The sequence below is a fragment of the Heterodontus francisci genome, chromosome 4 (assembly GCF_036365525.1).
Source record: "Heterodontus francisci isolate sHetFra1 chromosome 4, sHetFra1.hap1, whole genome shotgun sequence".
NCBI lineage: Eukaryota > Metazoa > Chordata > Chondrichthyes > Heterodontiformes > Heterodontidae > Heterodontus > Heterodontus francisci.
This window is the reverse complement of record NC_090374.1, coordinates 21,872,817-21,885,803: the sequence shown is the minus strand read 5'-3', so window position 1 is coordinate 21,885,803 and position 12,987 is coordinate 21,872,817. Positions and strand designations below refer to the sequence as shown.

Here is a 12,987-nt window from a genome sequence, read left to right as displayed (position 1 = left end):
GGCTCAAGGGGCTCAATGGCTGTTTCCTGTTAAGAACCTGTTAAGATTCTGACCCTGCCAGCTAATGACTCTGCTCCCTGATAACTTCAACGCCACCACTTCCCCACCCCCCCTCCCCGTCCCCTGGCCCCAACAAGTAGAACTGTACAGCTGATTAGGATGCTCCGTGTACCTATCTGCAAATACTGTGTTGCTTGTGAAGCAGAATGTATTCTTTATTGCGGAGGAAAGTGTGTATATTGTTCATGCATCTCAGTAAATGCAAATTTAGGGGAAGGAATGTTGAAGTGATAGAAGATAAAAATTTCTTCAAACGGATGGAATATGTTACCTGAAGTACTTAAGGTATGTGAAGACAAACAATTTGCAGAATGGTAATGCAACTTCTTCCTTTTACCTGCTATCTCCATTTCTAGCTCATTATTGAAGAATTTGGACACACAGTTCTACATCATGCTTCAAAGCCAGTTATTCCCAATGTAGCAGGTAAGCAACTTTTGTCCATAATTTTTTTCCAGTCTCTGGTCTGTTTTTATCCATTCAAAGAAAAAAAATAATTTAAATTGGAGAACCTAATAAGTAATTTTTGATCCTCTAATCTCCAGCTAGCTGTTAACTTTTTTTACTTCATACATGGGATGTGAGCGTTGCTGGTTAAGCCAGCATTTACTGCCCATCCTGAATTGCCCTTGAGATGGTGGTGGTGAGCCGCCTTCTTGAACCACTGCAGTCCATGTGGGATAAGAACACCCACAGTACTGTTATGAAGGGACTTCCAGGATTTTGACCCAGTGACAGTGAAGGAACGGCAATATAGTTCCAAGTTGGGATGGTGTGTGGTTTGGAGGGGAACTTGCAGGTGGTGGTGGACCCAGCATCTGCTTCCCTTGTGCTTTTAGGTGGCAGGGGTTGTGGGTTTGGAAGGTGCTGTCTCAAGAACCTTGGTGCATTGCTGCAGTGCATCTTGTAGATGGTGCACACCGCTGCTACTGTGCATCGGTGCTGGGTGGAGTGCCAATCAAGTGGGCTGCGTTGTCCTGGATGGTGTCGAGCTTCTTGAGTGTTGTTGGAGCTGCACCCATCCAGGAAAGTGGAGAGTATTCTATCACACTCCTGACATGTGCCTTGTAGATGGAGGACAGACTGTGGGGAGTCAGGAGGTGAGTTACTCGCCGCAGGATTCCTAGCCTCTGACCTGCTCTTGTAGCCATGGTATTTTATATGGCTACTCCAGTTCAGTTTCTGGTCAATGGTAACCCCCAGAGTGTTGGTGGGGGATTCAGCGATCGCAATGCCATTGAATGTCATGGGGAGATGGTTAGATTCTCTCTTGTTGGAGATGGTCATTGCCTGGCACTTGTGAGGCGTGAATGTTACTTGCCACTTATCAGCTGAAGCCTGGATATTGTCCAGGTCTTGCTGCATTTCTACACAGACTGCTTCAGTATCTGAGGAGTCACAAATGGTGCTGAACATTGTGCAATCATCAGCAAACATCCCCACTTCTGAAGGTCAGTGATGAAGCAGCTGAAAATGGTTGGGCCTAGGACACTACCCTGAGGAACTCCTGCGATGATATCCTGGAGATGAGATGATTGATTTCCAACAACCGCAACCGTCTTTCTTTGCGCTAGATATGACTCCAACCAGCGGAGAGTTTTCCCCCTGATTCCCATTGACAGTTTTGCTAGGGCTCCTTGAAGTCATAGTTGGTCAAATGCTGCCTTGAAGTCATAGTTGGTCAAATGCTGCCTTGATGTCAAGGGAAGTCACTCTCACCTCACTGTAAACGATAGTCAAAAATTTTTCAAAATATGCATATTTACTTCTCCAGGTATCAATGAACAGTCCACTGCAAATGTGGGGCCAAACCCAACAGATGAGGTTACAGGTATAATCTCTGTTTAATCAGTTCAATGATCTAGCTCATAAAAGGGTTGTTGTAGTTGACCTCCACATTCCATGCGTGGAGGGGTTAAAAATGAACAAGAATTCCTGCATCCAACAGCCAGGCAGTAGCTCAGCTGGTAAATGCATCTATATAGATAGCATCAGGGCTAAATGTGGAGGAAGGGGATAACTATAATATGGAGCAGCTTGCTGAAACTCACTATCTAGTGAGGAAAATGACCACTAGAGCTTGGTATCATCTGACTGTAATGCTCGTGGAATTTTATCCACTTGTATGAAAGTTTCAACACCTCCTGGGAGAAGGATGTGATGGAAACAGAGCTTGATTATACCTCAAATAGGAAAATTTATGTGTTATACATTTTAAAATTGACCACTTGGTTGTGGGCGAGACATAAAATACCTTTGCCGCAGACTGTAATAAAATTATCTCGAGTTAACTACTTTTCCATTGGGGTCATCTGGTCTAACTGGGCTCGCTCAGGTAATGTTGACAGAATTAGTTTATGAATTCTATTAGAGAATTTCATGATGCTTGGATCAATTCCTTTTTCAGTAGTAATGTATGTGAACTAGCAGAGACCCTCAAAACATTTGTTGTTACATTAGTATCTTTTATAGCAACAGTACTTCTTTAAATTTTTGATTTCTAGTTATTTCAGTAAAGACTTTAACAGGATCAAAACATCTCATTCTGGAAAAAGCTACATGAAGCTGTCCATGTGTAAAAACAGGCCTAGGAATATAAATACAAATTTGCTAAAAGTCCAGCCTTGTGTCTTCTTTGTAATGTTACAACACGACCGCTCAAGACAAAGCGCCCAATCAATATATGTGATTCTGATTGCGGTGGGAGCAACGCACTGTCAATTCATTCCCGTCACTCCACAGATCGCCTAACATATCACTTTAAACTTTGCAAATTAAAGAATACCACAGCCGAATTGAACAATCTATTAACCCCCGAATGAGGCAAACCAAACCAGATATCTTAAGATCAACAAATTAACTGTTTATTAGAAAAACTAAATTCTTAAACACTACTAAGATTAAACAACATTTAAAAATAGAAAAGTATAGTGTTCTTGCAGATTTACACTTCCCAATAAACAGTCCTTTCCTTCAAAGTCCACTCGCAATCTTCCAGGTTCTGATGTGGAACGGAAAATAGTCCAATTCCTGTTTCTTCCAGCAATGACCACAACAGATCAAAAATTCACAACCACTTTTAATAGAATCAATCTGGCTTTAGAATTTTGAGGGATAAACAATAGTCACAGTTTAACTTCTTCCTTCAGTTTAAATTAACAGAAATCTCTTTTCAGTTCATGCTGGCCCAGCTCTGTGTGTCTGTTATAACAGTCGGTCTCAACAAAAAGCCAGTTTAAAAGTCAATAGCAACATTGTATATCGATCCTCAGTCTCTGAGTGGCTGTTTCCAAGGCATCCAGAATACACCTTTTGAAGCTCATTGGTTCTCTCTCTGTATGGTTATATCCAATGGCAACCAAAATGCACCTTCTTGGTAACTCCTGAGATTTGCTGCTTGTTAAAGCAGTACTGATCCTTTGCTGCCTTAAAGACACCTCATATTTCTCCCCAAAAAACTATCAATAATCACATAATATGAAAGTCTAGTAGAAACTGTTTTCTACTGAGTTGAAAAGGCTGGTTTACATCTGATGGGCTCAATATTATTCAAGGAATAATGACACACTCTCCTTGAAATCTGCCTGTTATAATTTCAGCATCTATCATCTAAGAAAACAGCTTCCTAACGACCCATTTTGTTCCATGACAAAAGTCCTTGTTTAGCATTCAAGTTTCATAGCACCATTATAACTGCTCCTTTTCTTGAGTCTAAACTTGTGCGGTGGCATGCTCATTGGAGTTGGACTGTGTGGAAACTCTGGAGGGTATAGACTTATCTTCATTTATAGAACAAACGCTGATATATTGTTTTACTACACCTGACAACTTTTCGAAAACGCTGTCATTCAAATCTGGTGAGGCTTAATTTTTAGCATGAAGAATAGCTTTTGAATAATGAGTTGTATGAAATACCCCATCGTTTTGCCACACTTAAACAATTCTATCATCCCACCCAGCCCTCCTATGCAATCCTCTCCTCTGCATGCCATCCTCATCCTGCTCTAGCAATCCCCATCTCTCAAAAATCCCATCCCATCCCTCATGAAACTATCTTTCCAGTCAGGGTAACTTGGTTGCTGGGCTCCCCTTACCTTCCGCTGTTTTTGTTTGCCACCAGCTGTTGGCAGCCGCATGTGTGTCGTGTACTCTAGTCCTCCGGGCCGCCCACATGACTCCGCGTGTGCCAGGCACCGCCCACCAAATAAATCCACCAACAGATGCACCCTTTAACGTGACCAATCAAAACAGTCTGGGCAGATAAAAACTGACTTCCCATAGATTTGCAGTCCAAGGAAAATGTGTGAATCTGTTATAATCCATCAAGGGAAATGTAGGAAGAAAGTTGGCATTTCAATTTGTAGCCTGATCATTGTGAAGAATTCTTTTGATCATAGAAGCACAGAATGATAAGTGTCCAAAAAGAAGCAGTTTGGCCCATTGAGCTAGTTGTCATGAAAACCCTATATGCCAAATGGAAAATAGTAATTTCATCGGTTGGAACTTTACATTAGACTTTTAATGGAAAAATCCTACAAATTAACTTTTTAGAAAACTGGCATCCGAGCTGGCCACTGCAATTTACATTTGAAACACCAGGGATTAAACTGGAGATGAAAAGTCGAACCCCTAAGCTCGGACGGAACAATGGCTTGCTGTCAATGACCTAGATTGGCTTTATCAACATGGTCGTCAAGGGCATCTACACCAATTGTCTTTGAAAGAACCAACCCCTCCAAGTGTGACTGGACATCTCGTTGCATGTAGTGCCTGGAATCTGAGGATTCCAGAAAAAACTTCATTTAAAAACAAAGGGGTTGGATAGAGCCATGTGACTGCCTGCGCAGCTCTGAAGAAACTGTAAGCTTTGTGTCACAGACAGCAGTTAGACTCCCTCTCCCTCCCTTCTTTCTTTCTCGCTTTCTTTCTTTCTTTCTCGCTTTCTTTCTTTCTTTCTCGCTTTCTTTCTTTCTTTCTCGCTTTCTTTCTTTCTTTCTCGCTTTCTTTCTTTCTTTCTCGCTTTCTTTCTCCCCCCCCCCCCCAAAAAAAATATCAAAAGAAGATCCAGCTGTGACTTGGAACCACCCCCAACTCCGACCACCCCCATTTCTACAGACCACTATAGCCAGCAACCAGGGCTCCTGCCTTCAGGAGCCATGAGCAAAGCAAGTGAACCACCATGCATGTGGCCCAGCGAGGACTTCAGGAATACAATTTCAGCTGAGGACTATTGGACTCCCGTACTATATTGAAATTTCATTTATTCTGGACTTTCATCCAACCACCAAATCTATTTCCCTCTGTAAGCTGTTTGTCTGTGTGTAACTCTCATGTGAATGTATGCATGAATGCGTAGTGTATTTTTTGTATTTTATACCAGGTTAGAGTTTAAACTCAAGAAAACCTGTCTGGTTCTTTTGCAATCACATTTGAGGAACAGGAGCAAACGCTCACTGAGGTGTTAAGCTCAACCACTGGGTTAAAGGAATAAACCCTGTTGCAGTCAAACAAGAGAAATGAGCAAAAGGAGAGCGTGAGACCCCTTCCTCACCTGGCTGTCACATCGTGCTGACTCTGTGAAAGAGCTATTTAGTTAACCTTACTTCCCTGCTCTTTTTCCAAAGAAAAGCAAGTTTTTCCTTTGTAAGTATTTATCCAATTCCTTTTGCAAGTTGTTATTGAATCGGTTTCCACTACCCCTGAAATAATCAAGAGTGCCAAGCCTGCTATACTCACAGCACTACATGAACTGCTATGCCTGTGCTGGGACGAGGGAGCAGTACCTCAGAACATGCGCGATGCCAATATCATCACCCTCTATAAAAACAAAGGTGACCGTGGTGACTGCAACAACTACCGTGGAATCTCCCTGCTCAGCATAGTGGGGAAAGTCTTTGCTCGAGTCGCTCTAAACAGGCTCCAGAAGCTGGCCGAGCGCGTCTACCCTGAGGCACAGTGTGGCTTTCGTGCAGAGAGATCGACTGTTGACATGCTGTTCTCCCTTCGTCAGATACAGGAGAAATGCCGCGAACAACAGATGCCCCTCTACATTGCTTTCTTTGATCTCACCAAAGCCTTTGACCTCGTCAGCAGACGTGGTCTCTTCAGACTACTAGAAAAGATTGGATGTCCACCAAAGCTACTAAGTACCATCACCTCATTCCATGACAATATGAAAGGCACAATTCAACATGGCGGCACCTCATCAGACTCCTTTCCTATCCCGAGTGGCGTGAAACAGGGCTGTGTTCTCGCACCCACACTCTTTGGGATTTTCTTCTCCCTGCTGCTCTCGCATGCGTTCAAGTCTTCTGAAGAAGGAATTTTCCTCCACACAAGATCAGGGGGTAGGTTGTTCAACCTTGCCCGTCTAAGAGCGAAGGCCAAAGTACGTTAAGTCCTCATCAGGGAACTCCTCTTTGCTGACGATGCTGCTTTAACATCTCACACTGAAGAGTGCCTGCAGAGTCTCATCGACAGGTTTGCGGCTGCCTGCAATGAATGTGGCCTAACCATCAGCCTCAAGAAAACGAACATCATGGGGCAGGACGTCAGAAATGCTCCATCCATCAATATTGGCGACCATGCTCTGGAAGTGGTTCAAGAGTTCACCTACCTAGGCTCAACTATCACCAGTAACCTGTCTCAAGATGCAGAAATCAACAAGCGCATGGGAAAGGCTTCCACTGCTATGTCCAGACTGGCCAAGAGAGTGTGGGAAAATGGCGCACTGACACGGAACACAAAAGTCCGAGTATATCAAGCCTGTCTCCTCAGTACCTTGCTCTATGGCAGCGAGGCCTGGACAACGTTTGTCAGCCAAGAGCGACGTCTCAATTCATTCCATCTTCGCTGCCTCCGGAGAATGCTTGGCATCAGGTGGCAGGACCGTATCTCCAACACAGAGCTCCTCGAGGCGGCCAACATCCCCAGCTTATACGCACTACTGAGTCAGCGGCGCTTGAGATGCCTTGGCCATGTGAGCCGCATGGACGATGGCAGGATCCCCAAAGACACATGGTACAGTGAGCTCGCCACTGGTATCAGACCCACCGGCCGTCCATGTCTCTGCTTCAAAGACGTCTGCAAACGCGACATGAAGTCCTGTGACATTGATCACAAGTCGTGGGAGTCAGTTGCCAGCGTTCGTCAGAGCTGGCGGGCAGCCATAAAGGTGGGGCTAAAGTGTGGCGAGTCGAAGAGTCTTAGCAGTTGGCAGGAAAAAAGACAGAAGCGCAAGGGGAGAGCCAACTGTGTAACAGCCCCGACAAGCAAATTTTTCTGCAGCACCTGTGGAAGGGCCTGTCACTCTAGAATTGGCCTTTATAGCCACTCCAGGTGCTGCTCCACACACCACTGACCACCTCCAGGCGCTTACCCATTGTCTCTCGAGTTAAGGAGGCCAAAGAGAACTTCCCTGCTCTTCTTCCAAAGAAAAGCAAGTTTTTCCTTTGTAAGTATTTATCCAATTCCTTTTGCAAGTTGTTATTGAATCGGTTTTCACTACCCTTTCAGACATTGCATTCCAGATCATCATAACTCTGCACATCATTTTTTTAATCTTGAGGTGGAAGCTCTCTCTAGGTGATACTGTGGAACCCAGCTGCCTGCTAATTAATTGCAAGCAGGCCCTTTGATCTGTAGGTTAGCCTGGATTGCTAGACTTTTATCTTGAGGGTTATTCATATTAAACATGGTCAAAATGTTCATTGGTTTTATAAGACATGAGTGATCAGTTACTCATCAAGCGATTCTGCACACTGAAAGCACCATTGAGACTTTGAACTGGATTGACAGAGGCCCATTGATTTGGGAATACATGCAGCAGCCTTCCCTATCAGTTTTTTTTTAGTTCACTTTCACCTGTGATTAACAGACAGCTGGACTATGCAGTAACTAAGACTATTCCATCAGTGATGCACACATTGCATCAAGAAATCTTTAAAAGTCAATGTCTTCCAAAAGTATTGCAACTTATTGCAACGTAAAAAGTATGTTCTATTAAGATATTGAAACAAATTCAGTCCTTGTTTTATATGGACTATTATGTACCATTATTTTGCATTCTATTCAATTTTTTAGTTTTAACATTAAAGCGATGGGCTGTTAGTCTGCTGTTACCACCTTTCAGGTCAAAAGGCAAGTGTGGTGGAAAGAGCACATTGTCCCTATTGCCTAAACCCCTGGTAAAAGAGTACTTGCTGGTCCTGTGGGGCTGTATTGCATTTACAGCATGCATAAGGATGTATATTTCCAGTCATAGGAGACTTGGATCTGCTTATGGATGTAAAAAAAAAATTGTTGGCAACACTTATAACATTTATAGCCAATTCTAGTTGCCCTGAAAAAGTGGCAGTGGGCCTTCTCTTCTGTGTTGTGCTGATGCTGCACCTATGATGGTGATAGGGAATTCCAGCATATTGAGTGGTGATTATATGTCAAAGTCAGGATGGTCTGTCATTTTCTGATCTTGTTTTCTTGTTGGTGTTGGTCAAGAAGATGCTGTCAAAGTAAGTTTGCTGTTGCATATATGTTCCGGAGGTCATATTGCAACCAGGACATTTGAAGGGGTGGATATATTGAATCCAGTGATGGGGTTGCCGATCAACTCCTGAGTTAAAAGTTTTGGGAGAAATCCTGCAACACAGCAATTCCTTAATAATGACAGTGGCTCACGTTTTGTTTTGACCATAATGCTAGCCAGGGAAACACGCCCTGGTTCAGATCAGTCCACCAGCACCTTCTCAAGGGCAATTTGAAATGGGCAATAAATGGTGGCCTTGCCAGCCATGCCTACATCCCTGGAATTAATTTTTATGAACTTCGCACAGACCAAGGAATGAAACAGAGACCTTTGTGATGGGTCGACTGATTCACCAGAGAAGACCTATTGAGGGCTTGTAGAAAATTGAAAAAGTTAGGTTTTGCAGAAAATCAAAAACAAATTTTCCTTATCTTGGCAGTAAAAAGACCTGGTCCAGTCTCAGGATCCGCAGGACCTGCACAGAAAATCACCAAACCAGCGGCTAAATACAGAGTGCCATTGATTGTAAAATCCACAGAGGCAGCTAAAAAGTTTTCTGATAAGAAACCACTGATGAAGCACAAACAGGTGAGAGGCAATAATGTAACGGGAATAGATGTGGGTCTATTTCTTAGCCAACTAAACCCTTCATGGTTGGATTGGTGGAGCTTCATACTTTGGTGTTGTGTTCCTGACTTCGTTTTGTTTGCACCTTCCATTTCTGTTGAGTTTTATTGATAGTAGTTGGGAAATACTAGTATGATTGTAAATGCAGTTTCTTTCAGTTAGAGACCTCTACTCTGTGTGTAACTCTTTGGAGGTACTGCTTTTTATTGTGAAAAGCTTTTTCATTGTGATACATTCCTTTGGACTGGATGATACAGCCAACTTTTGTTTTGTGGATTTGAACTTTGCCACAGAGTTTCAGCATGCCTGTTGAAGTGGCCTGTTGTGTTTTTTTTTTCCTGTTCCTTTTTCCAGAAATGTTTCTTCCCCTGTGAAAGCTTTGAATCTTTATTGGCATCTTCTATGATGCAGGGTTCGTATGCTGTGATCAAATCCTGGAGAACAGATGGATACTGAACCCTGCACAATATATAAGGATATTTTATTGTAACATGTTGTACTACAATTTCCAGTACATCAGAAATTCTAGTATGTAACCAGTGCTAGTTCAAGGATATGAAACAAATTGCCCTATGCACCCTAAATGCATCAGAAATTAGATTGTGATTTATCATTCATGTCTAAGTTTTATGAAGATGGCTAAGTTAACTCGCCTTGCTTGCATTATCAGCCGGATCAGGTTAATATCGTGATTATACCAGAAGTAAACTGTCGTGCAATATCAATTAACAAATCTAAATATATGCACCTCTCCTGTCTGTTGGCAGTACTGCACAGCTATTATAACATGCATCCTCTTCAAAGAAACAATAAAACAGCAACAAGATAGGACCTTGTTCAATGAATGTTGAAAAATTGGCATACATTTCTAAACTCAGCCAGCTATTGGTGAAGTTTAAATCTGGTGAATAGGGAATATCTCTTTCTCTAGTTGGGGGATCAGTGACGAGCAGTCATCAATTTAAAATTAACTGAGAGGTTTAAGAGAGAGATGTTGGAAGATGGAATAATTTGCCATAGAATTAGTCATAGCAGGGACCAGTCCATCTCTTAAGGGAAAGAGTAAATGATCATTTGAAACAGTTGACTATACAGGGCTATGGAGAGAGCAGGAAAGTAGAATTAGTGTTGGATTGTTCTTGCAAAGAGCCGGCACAGGCATGATATGATGAATGGCCTTCTTTTGCCATTTTAACAAATATGGCTTGGTGCGAGGCAATATATTCATGATTTTTAAAATATGCTGGCAGAATTTCCATTCCATTGCTTTGTGAGTCAGATGTTGGGATATTGCAAGTTGGCTGCATGAGGGGAGGGGTTTGCAGATTTCCAGTTCAAGAATTTGGAAAGAAGTCTAAAATATCTCTTGATGCCAATCAAGGAAGTGCATTTTAATTAGGCTTCTGTAATGTTAATTAAGTTTTTGCTTTAGATAAATAAATCTGTGCATATATTATGAGGTTGCAGATTTTACTCATGATCCACCTGTTTAGAGTGTGCTTGTATAGCAAGCATTAAGAATTATAAGTCAGATGCTAGAACTATTCAGAATGCATTACAGGGTATAAAAGCCTGTTCCAAATCATTATCAGATACTTTCCCACTAGTGGATTCATTCTCCTCAGTTGTATCTGTGTCTTGCTCTCCATATTTTTTAACTATTTGCTAAAGGTCACCAAGTATACTGTTGGTTGCTGTTTAAGGTTTATATATGTTAGTATAAGGTCATTTTTTATTTGCTTTCAAAGTTATGTTAGATAAAACATGAACAACTTATTTTTTGATTTTTATTTTGCGTAAAATATATCAATCGTCTTAACTGCTAAGAGTAGCTTTCCAGAGGGTAGGGGTGTTGGAGAAAGGTCACCTGCAGAATTTTCCATTTGTACATGAGTGCCAGCGAAGGTGAAGGGCAAGTCCTGTCATCGTTTGTGAATGGCCAGTCTCATTAATCATAAAGGAAAACAGCTCTGACAACAAACATTATTACAGACTTTACAAACAAAGAACATTACAGGTAAGTTTAATAACTGTCATAAATATTGTCTGCCTTTATGTTACAAAGCTCATTTCCAGAATAAGTCCTCGACTCTGAGAACCCAGATGGCAGCTGAAAGGATTTTCTAAAGCTATCTTTGTGATTGGATTGATTTCCCCTTTTACTTATTATTGAGCTAATAGTTGCTGAATGCTTAATTTGATTTCTGGACAAGAGATAGGTTTAGTAAACCCAAGTCAGAAAGATGAAACTAAGTCAAGTAGAGAGCAATTAAATAAGAAAAATTGTCTGAGCAAGAGCACTTGTTTTTCAACTTATTCATCTGTGGTAACCAAGCTGCCAGGTCGAGTGCTTTGTGGATGCAGATGTCAAAAAGGAAAGGAGAATAAAGGTTGAAGTAAATGTTACTTGCCAAATGTTATCTATGTTAAAGCTGTTGAGGCTAGGTTAGTTGAAATTTTCAGAACTGTGATTTAGATTTTTGTTACATAATGATATGGAGCCATGGTGTTAAGATGCACATCAGCCATGATCTGATTGAATGGGGGAACAGGTGTGAGGGGCTGAATGGTGGACTCCTGTTCCTGTGTTATTTGGTTTTGTTAATCAGTTTTGTAATTTAAAGCAGACCAACATTGAAATGACACTTAATTTTTAAAATGATAGGTGATGTACTTGGACTTGGTAATCGCCCCCTGCCCCCAGCATCCATTTTCAGTTAGTTAGTTACAAACAGTAGTGCACTGCTAACCATTTTATTTGCAACTGAACCATCTAATTTGAAGTTTCACTTTTCATCTAGGCCCAACCTACTCCAGTGAAGAAAATGAATCCAGTGGAAGAAAGGAGGAAAATGTTTGAGGTATATTTAGTGTGAAAGAAGCATATGCAGTCAGCTGAGAGTTACTATGGAAGATGGAGGGAGTCAGAGACTTGACCCAGTAACCACAACTACCCTCGTTGTTTTGGAAGTCGTTTAATTTCAAGGGGAAGACCGTCAACTCCTGTTCAGGGGGGAGATTTCCTCTCTGTCTTTTTATCACATCTTTATGATTTTGTAACAGAGAGCAGAAGAAACCTTTGCACCCTTCCTTAAACACCATACCACCTTAATGTTTAGGAATATTTGTATAAATTAAAGTTGCACAAGTCAGGTGTATCGAAGAGAGATTTTCCCCTCTCCCCTTAGTGCTGTGAAGCCAAACTGAAAAAACCTTCAAACCTTTCCTCCTTTATTTCGTAATTTTTTCCTTTCTCTCTTTCCAGCTCAAAGGCATAACTATAACAGGAAGCACTCTTTCAACCTGTCCTTCTGATTCTATTCATAACCTGTTTTCATTGTACTGCACATCAGGCTGATAGTCTTCTTTTACATTTCATTTTAGGAAGCATCCAAAAAGAAAAAGCAGGAACTGATTGAACGAGAAAGAAAGCAAAGGGAACACGTATGTCCAAGTTTCCCCTTGTGCCTACAGTGAAAAGTTGCATTTGGGCAGATGTCTGTGGTCAGTTATGCATCCTCTACAAGGATAAGCTGGAAAAATATTGTGCATGATGTGGTTGAAATAGCAGAGTGGGAGGTCCAGTTCCTTTTTAAAAAAGAAAAGTGGACTGAACTTTAGTTTTCTCTTCCTATACCTCCCATCCTAACTATGCCACAATTCCTGGGGGATGGAAGGGCAGTATGATGACTTATTGCATGACTTGCTCGATATCTTTGTCCTGATATAGTTCCATGGAGTTATGTAAATGAGTCGCTGATTAAACCATAAATTCT

The 12,987-nt window shown here is 41.7% G+C and overlaps 1 protein-coding gene across 9 annotated transcripts in view; it reads left to right on the top strand.

The window, feature by feature from the left end:
• The window catches only part of nek1 (NIMA-related kinase 1), a 168,086-nt gene that overhangs the window by 30,865 nt on the left and 124,234 nt on the right, over window positions 1-12,987 (top strand). For all 9 annotated transcript variants that reach the window (XM_068029276.1, XM_068029275.1, XM_068029277.1 and 6 more), the window contains exons 10-13: window positions 417-486; window positions 9,024-9,172; window positions 12,013-12,072; window positions 12,596-12,655. In XM_068029276.1, the coding sequence (XP_067885377.1) occupies window positions 417-486; window positions 9,024-9,172; window positions 12,013-12,072; window positions 12,596-12,655 (339 nt within the window). The remainder of the gene's footprint in view (window positions 1-416; window positions 487-9,023; window positions 9,173-12,012; window positions 12,073-12,595; window positions 12,656-12,987) is intronic.